We start from the raw sequence: 20,527 nt of genomic DNA, 5'->3' as shown, positions 1-20,527 counted from the left end.
CGTGTCATAATAAATAAAAGACTCAGATCTCTGTGAAGGCTTAATAACGGTATCAACCTCGATGAATACCCTTCCCTTAATTAAGAATAGCAAAGTTGGCCTGTTGATTGTTCGGTCCACCAATTATTGAACAACTATTGGACCGATTGTCTTGAGCTAGGTTTCACGTCTTTGGTCCCCTGAGGGTGAATTTACTACTGTAACTTTAGCCACAATAAGCTTTCTAGTAGTTTTTTGGAAGTCAAATATTGCAGCAACTATTAAATGAATGAAGTATTAGCAGAAAAACTGAGCCCCCTTTGTATTGTACCTTAGTGACCCCCTGATGTTAAAGCTAGCATCCTCTTTAAGTTATGTTTTTCCTATACTTTGGATGAGGGATGAGCGCCTTTAGTCGACTAAATGTTTTGTTTGCAAAAGAATTGCTAGTCTGTCAAACCAATTGATATTTCTGTTGTTTGTGGCCTGAAATGCTGGTCATATGTTCTGCCTAAGCTGTAGTGCAGCCACTAGCGGCCGTAGCAGTTAATGGCTAATGCCCAAGTGGCAACCTCTGGTCTCAAAATTTGAAGCCCATGCGGAAGTGTTATAAACTGCAATTCATTGAGCATCCGCTTGAGGCTGGCTGGAGAAACACCGGAAACCACATAGACACCAATTAAAAAAAGACTATCTTTGCAGCATTAATAAACACGTTTACAGCCTGGTTCAAAAAACAGCATAGCTAATTTCTCTATCGGCACACACTGTACGGGGGGGTGAATTTTTTTCTGACGCAACTATTCAGAAGATATTAAGATTACGAGTTTTGCCCAAATAAAGATATGACTGACTTGACTGACAGGCAGGAACACATAGCTGTTGGCTAGGAGGCTCAAAGCCCACCTCTTTACCTCACACTAGATTTTGTTGAGCTCAGCATTACAAATATGGCTCCCACCGATGATTGGCTTCAAAAAAGCGCTCAGGAACAGATGGGTGACGTCAAGGATACTACGTCCATTATTTATACTGTCTATGCTAATGCCATAATGCTGCATTGCTCTACTCTCTGGATGCAAACCAGCACAGACAGATAGATATCATTTCATGTGTTGCACGGTTTTGCAGTATTTTGATCTAGAAACACTGTATGAAGGCCGTCAGGTTAAACTGGCACATAATCACTCAACCAAAGCTGTGGGCTAAGAGTCTGTTCTTGTGGCTTTTTTGATTTTAGTACACCCTCCATCAAGTCACAAGTATAGGAACTTAAACCCATTTTGGCAGGCAGCAGGGTTTGATAAGGTCGATGCAATAAAACATGGCTGCTTGGACAGGCTTAATGATGCGTTCATAACCTTAAGCAGGATCAGCAATTACAACTCTAGAAGATAATTGAGAGCCTGTGAATGTATACGCAGATTAAAACAGGATGGAATTGAGGTGTTATAGAGTTTAATTTAAAATTATACATGTATGGTATAAAAACACTGAGTTTATATTTTTAGTGTGATTTTATAACTATCATTTAAAGTGATGATTGAAGGCTGCTTTCCATTAGCACAATATTGTAGTGCTGCTGAAAAGTTAAGAATCATTGCTTCTCCATGTGTGTCAGTATGCTTTGAGTTAAAACATGCCTAGAAGGATTGCTGAGCAAATTAAAGAGGTACCTGTCTGTGAAGCTGTAACAGAATGCCCAGAGATATGGGGCTGCAATTTATTGTGTTATATCAAATCAAAGCACTTAAACAGCACACATATCAAAAGAATATGAAGCAGAGAATTGCCAGCAGGTTAAAGCAGACAGAAGGTGGAAGAATCAGGGACACTTCTGAGATGAAGGTGTTCAGTGTAAGATCTTACCTTAAGATGAGCAGCTTTCTATAATGTTTAAAGATATTTTTTTATTGAATTCAAGTATTTTCTGTTTAGAAAAGAGACAAAATGGGCTGAGTTAGGGTTGTAGGAGGAGCCATCACATATGTATGTCTACACAAGCATGCGCATTACTATGTACTGCTCTCTTAAGTGTGGATATAATCACTTATTTGCATGATGTCTTTAACCAAGGTTAATAAGGAGTGATACTATTATGCTTTATGTAACTCTGCACCACTTTTTGCTTTAACACATTTTCTTAGCACTTAGATTATGTTCTTGTTTCATTCAGCTGTTTCGTGGATTATGTCATCAGACCACATCTGTGGTTTTCAATCTGTCAGGGTTTTTAGAGTCAGCTCAAGAAGAAACTTCTCTTGCCTGGGTTACTTCAGATTTTATGTGGTTTTTATTTTTAATAAATTTCAAAAAATCCCCTCCTCCTGCACAGTTTGGTTTAAATTAATGATAAAGATGACTGAGCATGCTGCAGGATTGGCATACAGAAGGAAGAGAGACATTTCTGTATTTCTTCTAGTCTCATTTTTTTCATGTGAGTGCCAAGGTGAAGGTGGTGTTGAAGTGAAGCAGCACAGATTCATTTTATGGTGCTGTGAGTCCTGGGAATTGAAGACTTTGCAGTATGTATCATCCTAGGTTTTTTAAGTTTCTGTAGTTGTCTTGCATCCAAAACACCATTACATCATGTGCTTATTTTTATCTCTAGTCACAAACACAAGTTGATCAGTGTTTTATTATGCATATTTGTGCACATAACATTAACACTACCCCTCGAGGGTCAAACAGCATGTGATGCCTCTGAACTTATCTCTGCATCATGCATGGGTGGGATGGTTTGCTTCTGCACTCTCAGCTCAAGTGATGCAGCATAATTAGATCCACCAGCAGCATTAATGTCAAGCAGGTGCAGGAGGTTGAAGTCATCATGTTGTTACCAGGATTTCATTAATTGGACAGAAAAGCAAATATCTGGAGTGAATGATCTAACTGCTGGCCTATAACACCAAAGATGTTTTACCCTCGTTAATAATGGGTTTTAACATGAATTCTGCTTTCTTCCAAGGGACGGATGATGTAATATGCTAATTAAGCTATTAATATACACCCCCTGCCACTTCATTAGGTACACCTGTACCATGTAATGAGATCCAGTGCCACAACTGTACCATGAATTCCACTTAGAACAAACAAAAGATATAAAGATTATGGTTTCATGAAAATAAGTTTTGATGCCTTATCTGAAGTTTGACCTCTTCATTCATCATATAACTCATTTTTCACCTCAGGAAAACAAAAACTTCTGTACTTTGTCTGAAAACGTGTAGAAAAATGTTGTACCTGATCTCCTTCAATGTCACAAAACACTTACAAATATGTAGCTTCTATGAAAATGACTCACAATCAGTGCATTCAACCCACACAGATAAAGAAGTAGGTGGCTTCACTAGTATTGGCAACAGAAGATTTTATTACCACTCCATGCACTGCCTACACGCTTCCTCTACCATGCTGTGTGTTCTGAAGTCCCTCTGTTGGCCGGATAACCACACTGCAAAACAAAGTGCATTAACAGATAGAACTCAATAACTACCTCAGTTACATCCTTGTTTTATAACCAGTATGTACATTTTATTCCTCAGCTGTAGAGGAAACATGCTATCTACTTCAGCATGACACTTTTTCATTTGATAGAGGCTGTTAAAGTGACAGAGCATTCCACTTGTTTTTCATATTCCACTTCTGTCATTTCTTGGCTATATGCTGTGTATATACTGTGACTGCCAGGAGATGACAGATATTCAGTGCCCTGTGCTGTGACCCGTACACCCAGCATGCCTTGCAGCATAGAGCTGTAGGATGGCTCTGTGTGAGTGAATGTGACTTGCGCAGTGGGGTAGAGTGGGGAACAGGTGCCGACACTGTCAGCTTGTTAACACTGGGAAGAGAATTGGCTCCTCCAACAGAGTGTGGCACATATGCAACACATAGCCTTTGGCAGTGGGACGTATGTGCGGGCATTCATACATGTGAAGTGAGAAAAGACAGTGTGTGGTTGTGTGTGTGAAATATGCATTTGCACACGGTCAGAATTCTGGGGTATTAAATGCTTGTGAGAGGCATTTGATTTGTTTTTCTGATGACAATATGCATGAAAAACAGCATTATCAATTTGGACTGTGAGCATTTAATGATGTCAGCATCCTGGGTGTAGTGTTACTGCAGAGAGAGGCTGTTTAATGTGCAGAGCACATAGGCGTCAATTCGTTGTTCTTTATAAGTTTGGACATCAATTTTGTTTTGAGCACATTGTTAGCGCATTATTATTTTATGCTCCATTTTCTACAAAAGCTCTGGGAGATATGAAACCCCCTAGTGTTATGTGCAAGGATTTTTCTCAAAGATCACAAATTAGGCCCCTAGATGACCCATTTCCAGAAGAACTAAATTGACACAATGAATTATTCCATCCTGTCTTGTGGCCTCTATAACGAGAAAGGGACTAGGAACAGAGGATAAATTAGGACACTCATTTCTTGCTTCCTTCATTTATTCCATCAAAACCATTTAGCCATATTTGTCCCATTTGCCCAATTTATTCTGTGATTTCTTACCCTTTCATTTTGAGGACTTTGGGGGAAAAAAAGACAAAGATGTGATTTTGAAGAAATTGGCTGTTACATTTTGGAGATAATAAGACTCAAGGATAATGTGTCAGATTCTATTTAACTCTGCTTTATTTGAGGAAGCTGACATATCCCTTTTCTTTTTTGGATAGACACTTGAGGAGCTCTGCCCCAAATAAATCACTAATAGCTGCCAGCAATAAAGTAAGAGGGAACAGTGAGAATGTGGTTTGGACTAAAATGATGGTTCACTGCAGAGGGAGGGAAAGAGAGAGACAGAGTGATGGAGGGAGAAAAGGGGAGATGCTGCAGTAAAAGGAAAACAACACCATCTGGCCTTGTTCAGAAAGCCAACAGTATAACCTATATACGTATGCTTGTTTTCACACAACACTTGAAGCCTGTTTATCACTTTTACTCCATACCCCTAAAAAATCTGAAAATGGCTATTGACTGTAGTCGCACAGTGGCCATTTTTTCTGAGGTGGGAAGCTTGTAATATAATGTCATCCTTCTCGCTTTCAGGTCATAAAAATAAAGTGAATCAGACAAACAATTATTGTTTCACTGATTTCCAGATGAACCTGCAACAGAACAGACAATTTATTTGATGAATGTTAAGGGACATCAGCTATCAAGGTTAAAAGAGAAGAAGAAGAAGAAACGTACTTTATTAATCCCCATGGGGGAAATTAAATTTTTTCCACTTATTTTTTGGTCATGCTACACACAGTTTGGTATATACATACAATTTTATACACAAACATGCAGTGTACATTCACTTCGGGACAGATGTCAGAGTGAGGATGCTGCCATCAACCAGCGCACCCCGAGCAGTTTGGGGTCCGGTGGGCAGTGCCCATGCAAGGGAACTAGCACCGCTCCAGCCACCAGTCCACTTGCCAAATTTCATCCATACTGGGACTCAAACCAGTGACCCTCCGGTTATTTGACAACCAATTAGCTACCAGTAGATAAAAGCTAACATTAATTACTTGCTGATATAAGCAATGAAGAGGCTGAATACTAACACTGATAAATACCTGTTAATTGTGCTACACATTATGGAAGGGGAGGCATAAATTCCTTGCTAACATTTATGCTAGCTATGAAGAGGCTGAATGCTATGTCCCACTGATAATGTTACACAAATGGTATTAACTTCTAGATAACAGATATGTTAGCTAGAAGTGGTTGAATGCTAACATTAAAAATGTATCATTTTTCAGGAAACAGTAAAAGAACAACAAAAACCTACTAGCTAAATGTTTTTCAACCACTTCTTGTTATTTAGTAAGTGGTTGAATGCTAACATTAGCCCTGTTCTGAAGATAGCTAAGGGGTTGTCAAATGTAGCCTGCATTTTGAGTATACTGTTCAGTTGCTGGTTAATGTGAGAGCTTGTGAAATGATGGGGGAAAAAAATCTCTGATTCTCTGTCTTTATAACATTTAAAACAGAGCATTTTAGCACCATATTATCGCAGCACTTTAGCATTCTTACCTGAGCTTAACATCCAAGGAAAAGGTACACAGTGTAGAGTATGGTAATTGGACTATGTTAAAAAAAAAAAAAGGGCCGACAGTTTGAGCGCGCAGGCTGGACAGTGCTGCACATCAAAGACAATACAGCAAAATGAGATGGCTTCTAACAAAAACTGTGTTGAGCTCAACTCCTCTGCCAAATGTCCACGGGGGATGTGGTTACTGTCACCTGTGGGTTAAAGCCTCCTCTGTCGTTTGATGTCTGAATATCAGGTTATTTGATATGCTGCTGCTCTTTTAAGTCAGCCTGACAGGACAAGAGTGCAAGCAGATTTCCCATAAGGACTGTAACTGCTCAGCAGAGAGACAGACATGGCTCTCAAGCCTCATCAAAGCTGAGCTCCCCTCTCTGCCATCTGTATGCTTCACCAGGCTGCAATGGTGTTTCATGTTGCTTTAGCTCCCTCTAGTGGAAATGTGAACAATTACACAGTTTAATATATTTTTCTGACAGGTTTTTTTCTTCTTTCATCTGCAGTGACAATGGTGTTATTTCTGGTTGGGATCTCTATCGCTGTGAATAATTCATCTCATGAGAACCAAACTGCAGGTAAGTGTTGCAATGACTGGAGAGCAGTTACAACACATACTGAAAAGATAAGATGTTGAAACAAGAGTGTAACTTTTGAAAGAGGAAATACTATGGACTAATCCGCTTGTTGAGTTTTTATTAATAATAGTTTGATTCCCTGGTCAATCTACTGATGGATTTTGCCATTACAATTATACTTATTCTGCTGTTACCTACACTGTAAAAGAACTAAACAAATGTTATAATATGTTAGCAAACTTCAGACTAATATTGCTGTCCAAGTGACTGCATCTGCTACAATATTTCTTTGCATGTACCATTATCAAGGTGGCCTTTTTTAGCCTGTAGCCAATGCGGCTATCACTCAGCAAAAGGGACATTGTCTTGCTTTTAAAGTAAGAGTTGCACATCTTGGAAATATTTATGACTTGCTTTCTCTCATAGAGTAAGTTGAGCAAACTGTGGACACTGTCTTGTCTGCAAAGTATATGTGGACTTCGCTTATATATAAAGCCAGATATTAAAGGCTCTATAACACATGATTAAAGAACAGTTACGCACATATCTCACACTTATTGTTACCAGGTAGAAGTCAGCATGCCGTTGAGCAATGTTTAGAGAATCCTTACAGCACTGAGTTTTAACTCTAGTTCACAACCAGACAGAGAGAGGCACCACCTTGTGGCTCTGTTCATAATTGCAGTAATGACACATCTATTAGACCTATTAGACTAAAACAGCACAACAATTGGAAACAGCAAGCCTGACTCTCTTGAAAGGTACAAATCTTCTCTCAGCTTCAGTTTTCTATCTTTCTTTTTTATTCTTAAGGAGAATTAAATAAGAAGGAAGTTAGTTTGTGTTTTGACCTTTAAGCTATGAAGACCATGGTGTATTTTTCACCTTTGGACAGAGTCAGACTGGCTGTCTCCTGCTGCGTACAGTCTTTATGCCAAGCTTATTTAACCAGCCTCTGAGTGTAGCTGTATATGAAATGAACAGATGTGGTTTTTTTCTTGAAAGACCTTGTCTGAATCTATTTTTGACAGAAAATGTTCTGTGCTTTTTCCAGAAAACCCCACCCATCAGGGTGCTCATGTGCTGCCCTCAACACTGGTCATATCCCTGCTGCTTATCATCGTTGTCCTGCTGACCATCTACTGTCTGAGGTGATCTACTGTCTGCACACACGTTCACCACTTACTGAACCACTTCTCCACTCTCTCTATAGCTTTCTCCCTTTTAGCATATGTGTGAACACCGGAGAGAATGCGTGTCAGGTCAGGGCACCGAGCTGGGGGTGGTTTAAGAACAGGCGGTGGGCTGAGGCTTATGGGTAAACAGCTGCACCTCAAGTAAGACTGCAAACAAAAGCAGCCAGGTCAGGTCAGGCCACAGACACTCATTCACTGACCGGCAGCTCGGGCGTCCTCTTCCTGACAACGACATGAGGAGGAACAGCTTTGCCTCTCTCAAATGGTTGATATTGGTTTTGGTATTTGTTGTTTGCTCACCTTATGTGCCTAGCAGCTCAATTCTAGAAATCGGGGTCAGCTCATTTTTGCCTTTTCAGCACAGGTATCTGCCCTTTTTCCTTTTTGACCGCTTTCCCTTCTCTTCTCCTTCTCCCCCTGTCTTTTTCTGTAGGTTTAAAAACCACAGGAAAGCTCTGGTTACCTCTGTGGATAAAAAGATTCCAAATGGCTTCTTGGAGGAACAAGGTACTGTTGTGCTGTACTCAATATAACAACTGGTGCATGAAAATATAAAGCAGCCTTTCACTTTTTATGTCTTTTTTATTTTAATTGCAGATTTACAGTCTTTATAGACCAGGAACATTTCACGATGTGAAGTCCAAGGTAGCTGGAAAAGGTTTTGGAAGGCCCTTAGCTTTTCAAGCACATAGGGAGCCATATAAACTTTCACTTCAAGTAAAAAATAAATAAATAAATGGAAAAGGCCAAATTGTGAGTTAAGACAGTTTCATGCAGCAGCAGGAGCACAATGTTTACGACTCAAGAAATCATTTTTGTCATGTGCCCACAGAAGTAGGAAATCTTAATGGCCATGAGGCTTGTTTTTGCAGGTGCAATGAGAGCTTGTAATGTTCTCTACTGGGAAACGTTAGCAGTCTGACCGCAATATATTCCTTCAAACACAGGAGAGCAGACAGTGGTCCTCCTCCCCAGATCTCCCTCGCCGTCCAAGAGGTACTTCCCCATCCCTCTGGACTCGCTGGAGGAGGAGTACCGGATACGCTCTGCAGACGATGGCAAGCTCTTCAGAGAGGAGTTCAATGTAAGCATGAGAACGTGTGGTGTTGGTTTTCTTGTATACTCCGCGTCTGACGGAGATCTTTGTCCTGCAAGCGAGAGAACAAGTACAAAAAATAGCAATAAAATGTTATGTTTGTAGGCTGTGTACCTGTAGCTTTATTTTGATCTCATGAGGATTGGTTTCTTGCTTTATAGTCGCTGCCGTGTTACTACCACCACGGGTCCTTTGAGGAGGCGAGCAGAGAGCACAACAGAGAGAAAAACAGATACCCAAACATTTTACCATGTGAGTGAGGATCTGTATTCTGCAGCTGACTATTTAAATACAAAGTCTCATGTAGGTAGCCTGTAGTTTTATTGATTCATTAAGTTTAAGGGAAGGTGAAGCCTGAAATGAAAATAAAAACCATATTAATTTACGAGCTCTGTGTTTTTTCTTCTCTTTCCACAGATGATCATACAAGAGTGGTGTTAAATCATCTTGATGGACATGTGTTTTCAGACTACGTAAATGCATCTTACATAGATGTGAGTTATAATTGCATTAGTGCATTAACTCCTGGTGTTTAAAATGGCAAAGTATCATGAATGTATTTTTTTTTTGCACAGGGTTTTAAAGAAAAGGGCAAATTTATTGCAGCTCAAGGTAAATGGAATTTTCTCATCTTGGACAAATATTTAAATCAGTTTAACATTTTATTGAGTGGATGACTGTTAATTCTGTTTTTCTAACTCTTAAATTTTCTTTCAGGTCCAAAGCTTGAAACAGTGGCCGACTTCTGGCGGATGATTTGGGAACAGAAAACAGCAACTATAGTAATGCTGACAAACCTAAAAGAAAGGAAGGAGGTTGGTCTGGGATCATTCTCCATCTGCATTTGCATTCCTCTAATTAGCAATGGGGTGAACTTTTATACGATCTATACCTCTCCAATGCTCCATTAGTAAAACCCTTTTGTATTCTCATGACCCAAAGTCATGGGCATAATTTATTTGACCCCTTACCCATCTGAGAATCTATACAAAGTGTCACCCAGCAGATTAGTTAGCATTGCATTAAATTTAGCCTCAAAGGGATGATCAATTGAGAGCTCAACAGCAGGTTTGATAGGGCAGAATAGAGGCATTTGGGATCAATGACGGAATAATTGTTGATAAGATCCTGAGAGGCTTCTTGATAATTAGTCTGAGAATCTCATTAATGAGTTGAAACGTCACCGTGAAGATCTTATTGACTGACAGAGTCGCACAAAGTCTCTGTGATTGCCTTTGAATTAGATTGAGGAGCACACGCCTCAAATACACGTTTCTATACGAACATATAGGACACACACAATAGATACCAGGTTACAATTATTTCTATGAAAATCAGAAGGATTACACATTTTTCATCTTTGTAGGCAACAAATAATCTCTTCATTGTTGCGTTTCTCCCTCTAGGACAAATGTTTCCAGTACTGGCCGGAAAAAGGCTGCTGGATGTACGGGAATGTCAGGGTGGCGATGGAGGACTTCACCGTCCTGGTGGACTACACCATTAGAAAATTTTGTGTTCAATATGTAAGTAAAGTTTGAAAGACTACATGTGAATACAGTCAGTGGGTTTGTAAAAGATAAGAGATGAATAAGGGATGCATTTCAGTGTAGTTCAACACATAGCTATGTCTGGTGTGGCTCAGCTGTAGCTTCATTTACAACATGCACATGAACTTTATTTATAATTAAATTAAATGGAATTTAAAACATCAGATAAATTTTGCATTAATTTAGACACATACGGGTACAACAATGACATTCCTTTTCAATATTATTCTTAATGTAGTTCTTTATTCTGATTAAAATAATATAAACATAATAAGCTAGATTCTTATTAAATATTAACAAGAAACAAAGCTGCGTTCAGATAATGTAAAAAGTAATGTTTCCCATGGGGAAATTTGAATGTTTTGGTAAACTGTGAGGAGATAGAAAATATCATAAATAAAAAAAACAATAAGAAAACACATTAAAGAATATTAAAGAATGTATGTAATAAACACAGCATGATAGCATGTAGGTGTATTTAATATACAGTGCTTGAATGTGCTCATCTTTAAAGCTTAAGAGCTTCTTACACGTCGAGTATCTGTGTTTCTTTCCCTGTGTCTTTGACTGCCAAGTCGGTTTCCTTCACAGTGTACTGCGAAGCCTTCAGATTACAAAAAATTCACTTTGTTCCCTCTCTATTTGAAGCCAGAGCCGAGCAGATATCCTCTCTGACTCTGTAAAAAAAAAAAAGAGAGAACTGCGACTGAGCCGCAGCTCTGCAGCACAAGCCGACAGACCGGGTGCTTTTACATTTAGCTCTCTGAACACAGAGCAACCAAGTGTTCGACAGAGTGAAAGTATGATCTCTTGAGAGCAGCGCATTCATGAGATATGAGAGCGTGGCAGTGGGAAACCAGTACACATGTTGAACAATGATATTCTGTCACACATAGCAAACTGGAAAAAAAAATACAAATTGTTCTGTTAATTTGAGGTTACTTTTCCGTCAGGTGAGAGCTGCTCCGTTAAATGTTGTAAACAAAAGAACGACAAAAGCTCAGCTGATTGATGGAACATTATTCTTGCACAGGGATGAACTTTGTGTGTTTTTGTATCACAGCAGGGAAGCGATGGTCCCCGAGCTCCCCGGCTGGTCACCCAGCTCCACTTCACCAGCTGGCCAGACTTTGGGGTGCCGTTCACACCCATCGGCATGCTGAAATTCCTCAAGAAGGTCAAGGCTGTCAATCCATCCTACGCTGGACCCATCGTGGTGCACTGCAGGTAAAAATGTGCAGCATGACGGAAGTCAGGGGAGAGCAACTAAGAAAAGACAAAGACTCAATGTTGTATTGGAAGAGTGGTTTATGACTAAAACTTGAATAAAAAATGTGGAAAAATGTACTGCCCTTAAAATCTTAATCACAACAGAATTAAAATACATCCTGATTTCCCTTTTTTTAAATTTTATACAATACTTTTTTACTATCAATGACAAAAAAAGGAAAAAAATGTGGCTTTAAAGTGTCTTGACATAAAAGGACAAATGTTCATTCTTAACTCACCAGAAGGTCGCTTCCTTTCAGCTTCTAAAGGGTGTCTTTTTCTAAAAAAAATTGGAAAATATTGCCCACTTAAATCATATCAAATGTCCTACTTCCAATATCAGAGTAAACATGAACATATCCATGTATTTTCAAAGGTTTGGGAGGACAAGTCTAAATACTTCTCTGTCATTTCTTTATTTATTTTTTTCCAGCATTTAAGAATATTTCAAAAGAGTTCTTTTGTGATCAAATTCTCTGTCATTACACCAAGAAAAAATATCTTGATATCAACAGAGATTGCGAATTCCAAAGTGTTTTCCATCAAATCTTAATTTCCTCAAGAATATTCCACTTTTTTAGTCATGCCTAAAAAAATATTTGCAGTTATTGGTGACCACATGCTCACTCTCCTGGATTTTATTGCCTAAATTGTTCAAAAGTGCATTTCCCTTTGCTTTCATACATTAAATACTCTGAAGATGAACCTCTTTATCATGCTCAATAAAGCAGAATGTGGGATGTGTATATGTTTGTGTGGCCAATCAATAAAAAGCCTCACCAAAGAAATCTGCAGCCGATTGTAGCAACTGCAGCAACAGGTGCTCAGGGAGATGGACTGTTGTTCTTGAATGGGGCCCATTGAAGAGGCTTCAACACCCCGCTGTGGAATCCCTGCTCTGTGTTCCCTGAGGTGCCATCCACTGAAATGACCCCTGTAAATCTATTAGGAGTGGCTTTGAGCACTTTTACACATGCTTTGGGCTGTCCACGAGTGACGTCTCTATAAAGAACAAAGGGACGGTTATAGAAACAGGGACAAACATTTTTATGTCTTCAAACCGTACCTGGCTGGTATTCTGTATTTAAGCGTAAACTAAGGTGCTCCTGTGTAACTTTTTTAACTTTCTATGTCTGGAGTTTCTCCTTTGTTTTGTAGCTACACGTGACTTTTTGTCAAAAGACCTCATGTCATGTTGTTTGTGTATCCACAGTGCCGGGGTTGGGAGAACTGGCACGTTTATTGTCATTGACAGCATGATCGACATGATGCACATGGAACAGAGGGTGGATGTCTTCGGCTTTGTGAGCAGAATACGAGAGCAGCGCTGTCAACTCATCCAGACAGATGTAAGTGTTGACCCTCTCCGACCTGTTGTTCCTTGGACTGACAGCTCCACTCGCTGCTCTGGTCGCGGCATAAACAAGCGAGGACACGGAAAAACAACCATGTCTGTGATGCGAAAATGCGAGGAAATAGTTTGGCAAACTCCCGCTCCCCTTTTCTCCTGCTTGACTTTATGTGTCTTCCTCCTCAGATGCAGTACTCCTTCATCTACCAGGCTCTGCTGGAGTACTATCTGTATGGAGACACGGAGCTAGATGTGTGCTCTCTGGAGGGCCATCTGCAGAGGCTTCACAACACCAGGGCTCCCCACGACAGGCTGGGCCTGGAGGAGGAGTTCAGGGTAGGAAGAAAGAAGCTCACTCTTGAACATTTTCAGTCTGTAATGAATCGTCCCCATCACCCTGCACCCTGCACGGGTGTATTTTCATGGAAAACTTGCCCAGGGTGCCACTCCTGGCAATAACAACATAAATAACAATGCTTTGGATCAACTAAAACGTTATAAGGCATCACCATCTGCTGCACGGAATTTTTTGTAGCTGGCTGAAAATTTTGTGCAGCGAAAAGTGCCTCAGCTCCTACAGAGTGAATCAAATAACTCCCTATTGCCTCTTCTGCTTCCTCTTCTTCATATCATTTCATCCTAATAACCAGTCTTTTTGCTCTTTTTACTCGTTGAATCTTTTTTCCAATATTGTCCCTCCTCCCATTTGAAGCTTCAAAAACTTGTCCTGCCCCGTACCGTTCAAAACAAACTTTCTGATCAATCAACCCACTCGTGTTTTCTCCCATCAGAAGCTGACCAACGTGCGCATAATGAAGGAGAACATGAGAACTGGGAACCTTCCTGCCAACATGAAGAAGAACCGTGTGCTTCAGATCATTCCATGTAAGGACCGCTCGTACACTCTGATCAGTTTCATAATACATCACTTCCAAGGAACATCAAAGTAAAACACGAGTGGTGGTTTTAAAGATGCCGTACACAGATATGTGTCTGATTAGCCCATATCTGTGTGATAAATGACATTTAAATCAGGCTTGTATTTGGCTCAAAGTGAAGGGGTAGAGTGGGGAAAGAAAAAACAAGGGTTCAACTCTTTTTAATGGTGAAAACCGATATATGCTCTGGCATGTTTGGCCTTAATAACACAGCTAAAGTTTTACTTAGCTGTTTTTCTTTCCATCAGCCTCTTCAAACTTTTATTTTATTAGGAATCACTTGTGGAAAGTTTCATTTCCCTTTTTTCTTCCGCAGATGATTTCAACCGAGTAATACTCTCAGTGAAAAGAGGACAGGAGTTCACCGACTACATCAATGCCTCCTTTATTGATGTAAGCACTCCCTCCTGACCCCCTGTATAGATTTCCCATAAAAGTATATATAAAGCTCATTGTTTCTGTTACAAACAATGCAAAATATTATGTTTGCCGCACTCTCAAGTGTTGTTTACCGGATGATCTGCCCTCCAGGGCTACAGGCAGAAGGACTATTTTATCGCAACCCAGGGCCCCCTGTCTCACACAGTGGAGGACTTCTGGAGGATGGTGTGGGAGTGGAGGTGTCATTCAATCGTTATGCTCACCGAGCTCAAAGAGAGGGAGCAGGTACAGTATGCTGCTCCTGCAAAAGTACAGGCTAGGAAGTAGAGTTGCACAAAAAAAAAATATTTTTCATGCTGTTATTTCGTTGTCTTATGTTCCCTGACAGTCTGTGGATGGATTTAATACTTTTATATTGTTTTTGTGGTTCGCAGTGAAAATGTAAGAACGTAAATAGGATATAAATCAGTCAAATGGAGCCTAATTGCATTTCCATCTGACCTCTCCAACCAGGAGAAGTGTTTCCAGTATTGGCCATCAGAGGGCAGTGCTACATTTGGAGATTATAGTGTGGAGCTGACTGGAGATACTCAGTGTGAAACCTTCACGCTCAAAGACATGGTGCTCACCAACAGACCAGTGCGTAATGCTTTCCTACAACATTTTAACACAGTGAAACAACATTTTAAAATCAACATATCTGCCCTGTTTTTTTTTTTTACAGATTAAGTAGCTAAAAGTTCAGTTGATGTTTAATTTTAATCTGCATAAAAGTAATGGAGTAGCTTCTTCATCTCACCAGGAAAAGCAGTCACAACACGTCCGACACTTCCACTTCCACGGATGGCCTGAGATCGGGATCCCAGCCGAGGGGAGAGGAATGATTGACATTATCGCCGCTGTGCAGAGGCAGCAGCAGCAATCTGGAAACCGTCCTATAATTGTTCACTGCAGGTGAGGACCTTCACTTTGACGAATCTGCTGCATTATTTGAGTTTTCACATGAAATAGACGAACAGTATGCCACATTATTCTTCGTCCACTCCTGCTTTTAATACGACCTCTTCCTTTTTCACTCTGATTTTATTACCTCACCGCCCAAATCTCTCCAACTGATAATGGAGGGAATTTCAATTTTTCGTATGTCTGTTACAATAAATTTAACATTTTGCCTCAGTAGACCTGGTGTTCTCTGCCTAAACCACTTATGTGATCCCTTATAAAGACTTAGCAGTGAAAGCTTTGATCAGAACCTAGCTTCAGGTGAAGTGATTCTAAAGCAGCATGCCCCTGTGGGATTGATCCAATCCACTGATTCACAGTCAATTAAAACCTCTCAAAGTGAAATCTCCTCTGACTCCCACTATGATTAATCTGATAAGATGAGCTAACGACAGGAAATGGTGTCATCACTCTCTTCTATTCCTTCATCACCACTTGTCTAAGAAGGGCTTTTTAAAGCTTTTTCTCCGCCCATGGGAAATGGGGCTAACCCGATGCAATCCCAAACGTCTCTCTACACTTCTCCTCCGAATCGCACATCACTCTCGCTCACTCCCCGTCTCTCTTCCTCTCCCTCTCTCTCCATCCTACCATCATTGTAAACATTGACTCAGTCAAACACTGAGCTTCCAAACTGATTAGTGTTAGCATTTGGATTAGCCTCTCTTTAAGTGGGGATGATTATTAGCACTATTACACAAAGGTCACCTTTTCTCCTGCAAACTTCTTTCACTTAGATTGAAAAAAAAAGATCACAAGAGTTTCACTGCAGCATTTTTATAAGAAGAGTAAAAAAAAAATCTTTTACTTCTGAGCTATATTTCTACATTTTCTGCAGCTCTTCCATAGCTGCAGTTCTGCTACAAACCTCACCATTTTCATCCAGTGTGAGAGTTATGTGATGTGGTTGCTGATGGGCATGTTTTTTTTGTGTTTCAGTGCTGGTGCAGGTCGGACCGGTACCTTCATCGCCCTCAGTAACATTCTGGAGAGGGTGAAAGCTGAAGGCCTCCTGGACGTTTTTCAGACAGTCAAGAGTTTACGCATGCAGAGACCACACATGGTTCAGACTGTGGTAGGTGGAAAAAGGAGATGATATCAAAGCTGCAGTGCACAAACTGTTCCCATTTGTGCTGTTCTGAAGCCATTTCTGCACATCTTTACACACTAACACTTTTTTTTTCTTCTCCCTTTTGGTTCTTCTTTCCAGGAGCAATACGACTTCTGCTACAGAGTGGTTCAGGATTTTGTCGACATCTTCTCTGACTACGCCAATTTTAAATAATAGAGGCTGTTGTGTTTACGTATGTTGAATTAACTTATGCATTTTTGTCTGAATGTTATTTTCTAAAGCAAGCTCTTTTTACATTTTGCACTTGATAACAGATTTCAAAACTGTTGTAACATAGTGTAATATAATGGAAATCATCTGCACTTCAGGAGAGTCTGTCTATATCAGGAATGTCTGATCTTTGAGTATCCCTATAGAATGGAAACATTAAAATGGCTTTGTTGGGTATATGATTGAGTATAAAAAAGTTCATGTTCAACATTATGAGGGTCAATAAAGTGTTAAAAAGGGAATTAAAAAAACAGTTTTCCCCCTTTATCTATAAAATGATGTGTATACATTGTAGTACATATTGCTTCCCACCTGAAATGCATCACTTCTGTGTTGTAGAGTAAACACATACTCCTTCTTTTGCTTGATTTTGTTACAGACCTCACTGCCTTTAGCTTTTGGTCTTGTATTTATGCTGCCCACTTAACATGTTTGATTGCTATTAGGAGAATAATAGTGTTTTATAAATAGGGTAAAATGATTAATGCTTAATGTACTGTCCGACTTGTATTAATAATATTGTGATCTAGTTTTGGCTCAAAGAAAAAAAACACAAAACTCCAGATACATTTCATTCTGCAATACACTGCAAATGACTTCACTTCTGTCTGTGAATAACTTAACAGCTGCTGCCTGTTGCAATTTCATTCAACTTCGACAACTTTCTTCTGTTGCCTGTGGCAATATTACTGAGTAGATTGGCGCCTGACGCTGCAAAATGCAATTAGCCCACATTGGAACAGGCAGAAAATAAAGTGGAGCTTCATGAATCCAACGCTATAATTCTTACAAATGTTTTGCTTCACCATGCTTTAATTCTATAACATTTTTATACACTAACTTATCACTTGCATGTTTGCATAAAGCAGTGCCATAATGATTAGAAGGACACTTCTAATCATGACAGACTTGTCACCAAGTGACACAATTTTAATACAGATAAGCCAGATGTTTATGTTTAACCTATAATATAATATACACATTTTTAAAAGTGTATTGTTTTTCCTGTATGGATCATGTTTGTACAAACACTTCTCAGAATAATATAAGAATTACAAATGTACAATAATTTTAGTTAAAACAAGTGTGCAAGATACAGTGGAGAGAATCAGAAATACATACATTTGTGTTTTAATGAAAGGGTTGAATGAACACGTCGCAGCTGAACCTTGTTCATCCTGAGAAACTGAGATGAAAAGTGTCTGGAACTGTGATTTAATATCAAGAGCCAGTGCTCAGCCAAAATATGAAATATGCATGTAAAGGCATTTTGACATATTTTGACTATGATAGTCTTAGTTTCATATTTAAACAAGGAAACCCAACATTGCTGCAAAATCAAAAGCATATATTTTTGCAAGGCTTCTGCATACTTCTTTTTAGAAGAGTAAGACTCAAGTTTGGGTGAAAAAAAACTTTCTACTCTGTTTGTACTTCCATTACTATAAAGTCATAAGATGAGTTTATACATGACACTCTGCTCATTTCCTTTAATGATTGTACATAAATTCCTGTGGTCATCATAACTTCACTAAGTTTCCTGCATTGTTAACTTCATTTCAATGTGTTTTCATGCTGAAAGAATAAGACATGGGGGCGATGACAGTGCGGCCTTGCAGCTGATGTTACATACACGCACAAGCATCTTGTTTCAGTGATGTTTCTGCCTTTTCAATCTGTACGGACCTGAACTGCTGTTTGTTTGCTAAAAGCTGATTCCAATAAATTATAGATGGAGAGAAATGTCAGATTTCATCTTAATGTTGCCTTTTTTATCCGTCTCCACACACATTCACCCTATGTACACAAACACAGAGGTGTTTTTGGGTATTTATATTTCATGCTATTTGAACTCTCACGGTGATGTCAGCATATGTGAGCACTTAGCCGGCTCCATTAGTCGTATTTTGTGTCCCATTAGTCAGTTAATGTGTCACACCTGCAGAGAGGGGATTATAATCCTGACAGCAGCCTTCTTCAACACCTATAAAATCCCCCTCTGGCTAATGCACCACATGCTAACAAGGCAAATACAGAGGTGAGTCAGTCCGCAATGAAGTTTGCTCAATGTTCATTAAGTTAGAATTGCTCCTCTTATTCATTACTGTCAAAAAATGCTGTTTACTTAAGTTGGCCGATGCTTTATAACCCCTGCTCTGTGTGAGAGGAGACCGTGACTTCTTTATTGTTTGTGTTACTAATTTGGCTTCTTCCTCTTCAGCGCTAATGGAGGTGAACATGAGAGTGATGGTGCAGGTGCTGTTGTTGGCGTTGGTGGTGCAGGTCACCCTGTCCCAGCACTGGTCCTATGGGTGGCTACCAGGTGGGAAGAGGAGTGTGGGAGAGCTGGAGGCAACCATCAGGGTGAGTGATTTTAATTTGTTTGAAAAAGTTTCAGGAAATGTGAAATTTAAAAGACAGTTTAATGAACAGAAATTCTTCCAATTGTGTACTTAAGCCTTTCTCTTTCTTCTTTTTCTCTCTGTTTCAACCCTTTGAATGTTTAACTTGTTACAGATTTCATCCCAGGGTTGGTTTTCCCCTCCTAAAATCTGAGTTTTATTGTGTTTAGATGATGGGCACTGGAGGAGTGGTGTCTCTTCCCGAAGAGGCGAGTGCCCAAACCCAAGAGAGACTTAGACCATACAATGTAGTAAGTGCTTATTATACATAATTTATCACCAATGTCTACTTCAATTGTACAATATTAATGTACACTACACCACTGTGTGCGACTGTGCTCCACAGCAGCAATGACAATATACAATCTGCTCAGTGACTGTTTTTATTCCCTCTTTTTGCGTGGTTAGATATGTGAATGTTTAATTTTTATCATTTGAATGTTAGCACTTGTAATGCTTGTTTGTTCAGGCTTGTTTGGCATCTGAAATATGAATGAAAATGTAACTATTTGCTTTATTAAATGTCATGATCTTCAACCCCTTCAGATTAATGAGGATTCCAGTCAGTTTGACCGCAAGAAAAGGTACAAGGATTACTGAAGAGCTTTAAAAAAAAAAAGATACAAACAGACTGTATTTTCATCACTGCTGGATCACCAGACTCCAACAAATCATCACTTTTATTTCTCAATGATTTGCACGTCTGTATCATTTAAATCTGTTTCCTATTGTAATGAGAACTTCAAATCTGGTACTTCTGTCTAATCTTTTGTCTGAAAGTGTAATGTCTTTGTGCAGATGTGGTCATTAGAACTGAAATGATGCTCCTTCAGAATAAAATGCTGCTTTAAAGCCTTTAAACAGGTTAAATTGTCTTTGTAAAGCAGCCACGACCGACAAGCATGACAAACTTGTGACACAACAATCTTAGCATGACAACAGCTGGTGATTAAGCCAATTTATTAGAAATCAATGACTTAATTGAATTTGTTACAGTTTTGGTAATTCCATTTTCTGCCACAGCGGTCATGTGCATGTGTGATGTGGAAAATTACACCAGCTGATTCTTGTGTTCGTGCCTGAATGCTGATTACTGAACGATTGTGATGTCCACAATATCTCCAGGCTCATTCGGGATAACTACAGTCATTCAAAACAGAAAGAGTGCACAACTTTCCGCCCCCCCCTCTTCCCCGTGTAGGAAATTGGTGTTCATTATAAAAATTGGAATTTCATATCAGGAAAGGAAAAGAATCAGCAGGGGGCATATGTTTTAAAGAGAACTCATTTTCTGGCAAAGCCCCACAGACGAAGCACCATACTAATCGCCTGGTGCATTAGGGGCCAGGATTCATGAACTGTGCTGACACCGTGGAGGCCCCGCATTGTTAGAGCGCC

The 20,527-nt window shown here is 39.6% G+C and overlaps 2 protein-coding genes across 2 annotated transcripts in view; both read left to right on the top strand.

The window, feature by feature from the left end:
* Nucleotides 1-18,475, top strand: part of LOC117812066 (receptor-type tyrosine-protein phosphatase epsilon-like) — a 33,092-nt gene extending 14,617 nt beyond the window's left edge. The window contains exons 3-21 of the mRNA XM_034682652.1: nucleotides 6,531-6,602; nucleotides 7,657-7,753; nucleotides 8,232-8,305; nucleotides 8,746-8,882; nucleotides 9,056-9,146; nucleotides 9,312-9,388; nucleotides 9,470-9,506; nucleotides 9,612-9,709; nucleotides 10,301-10,420; nucleotides 11,508-11,671; nucleotides 12,927-13,062; nucleotides 13,251-13,400; nucleotides 13,856-13,949; nucleotides 14,319-14,395; nucleotides 14,534-14,668; nucleotides 14,897-15,022; nucleotides 15,186-15,337; nucleotides 16,325-16,460; nucleotides 16,596-18,475. Coding sequence (XP_034538543.1) covers nucleotides 6,536-6,602; nucleotides 7,657-7,753; nucleotides 8,232-8,305; nucleotides 8,746-8,882; nucleotides 9,056-9,146; nucleotides 9,312-9,388; nucleotides 9,470-9,506; nucleotides 9,612-9,709; nucleotides 10,301-10,420; nucleotides 11,508-11,671; nucleotides 12,927-13,062; nucleotides 13,251-13,400; nucleotides 13,856-13,949; nucleotides 14,319-14,395; nucleotides 14,534-14,668; nucleotides 14,897-15,022; nucleotides 15,186-15,337; nucleotides 16,325-16,460; nucleotides 16,596-16,670 — 2,043 coding nt within the window. The 5' untranslated portion in view covers nucleotides 6,531-6,535 and the 3' untranslated portion in view covers nucleotides 16,671-18,475. The remainder of the gene's footprint in view (nucleotides 1-6,530; nucleotides 6,603-7,656; nucleotides 7,754-8,231; nucleotides 8,306-8,745; nucleotides 8,883-9,055; nucleotides 9,147-9,311; nucleotides 9,389-9,469; nucleotides 9,507-9,611; nucleotides 9,710-10,300; nucleotides 10,421-11,507; nucleotides 11,672-12,926; nucleotides 13,063-13,250; nucleotides 13,401-13,855; nucleotides 13,950-14,318; nucleotides 14,396-14,533; nucleotides 14,669-14,896; nucleotides 15,023-15,185; nucleotides 15,338-16,324; nucleotides 16,461-16,595) is intronic.
* A 202-nt stretch (nucleotides 18,476-18,677) lies between these two features.
* On the top strand, nucleotides 18,678-19,990 carry gnrh3 (gonadotropin-releasing hormone 3). The gene is made up of 4 exons (XM_034682653.1): nucleotides 18,678-18,765; nucleotides 18,949-19,091; nucleotides 19,300-19,380; nucleotides 19,676-19,990. Exons 2-4 carry the CDS (start codon nucleotides 18,954-18,956, stop codon nucleotides 19,727-19,729), a joined length of 273 nt encoding a protein of 90 aa, XP_034538544.1. The 5' UTR covers nucleotides 18,678-18,765; nucleotides 18,949-18,953; the 3' UTR covers nucleotides 19,730-19,990.
* The last annotated feature ends 537 nt before the right edge of the window (nucleotides 19,991-20,527 follow it).

This window comes from Notolabrus celidotus, chromosome 4 (genome assembly GCF_009762535.1).
Source record: "Notolabrus celidotus isolate fNotCel1 chromosome 4, fNotCel1.pri, whole genome shotgun sequence".
Taxonomy (NCBI): domain Eukaryota; kingdom Metazoa; phylum Chordata; class Actinopteri; order Labriformes; family Labridae; genus Notolabrus; species Notolabrus celidotus.
This window is presented reverse-complemented; position numbering and strand designations above follow the sequence as displayed.

Bases quoted from the DNA above. Each gene is read 5' to 3' on its own strand.
- gnrh3 (XM_034682653.1), top strand. From the start codon at position 18,954: ATGGAGGTGAACATGAGAGTGATGGTGCAGGTGCTGTTGTTGGCGTTG. The intron at 19,092-19,299 runs GTGAGTGATTTT...TATTGTGTTTAG, and splicing joins AGCTGGAGGCAACCATCAGG to ATGATGGGCACTGGAGGAGT. The intron at 19,381-19,675 runs GTAAGTGCTTAT...CAACCCCTTCAG, and splicing joins GACTTAGACCATACAATGTA to ATTAATGAGGATTCCAGTCA.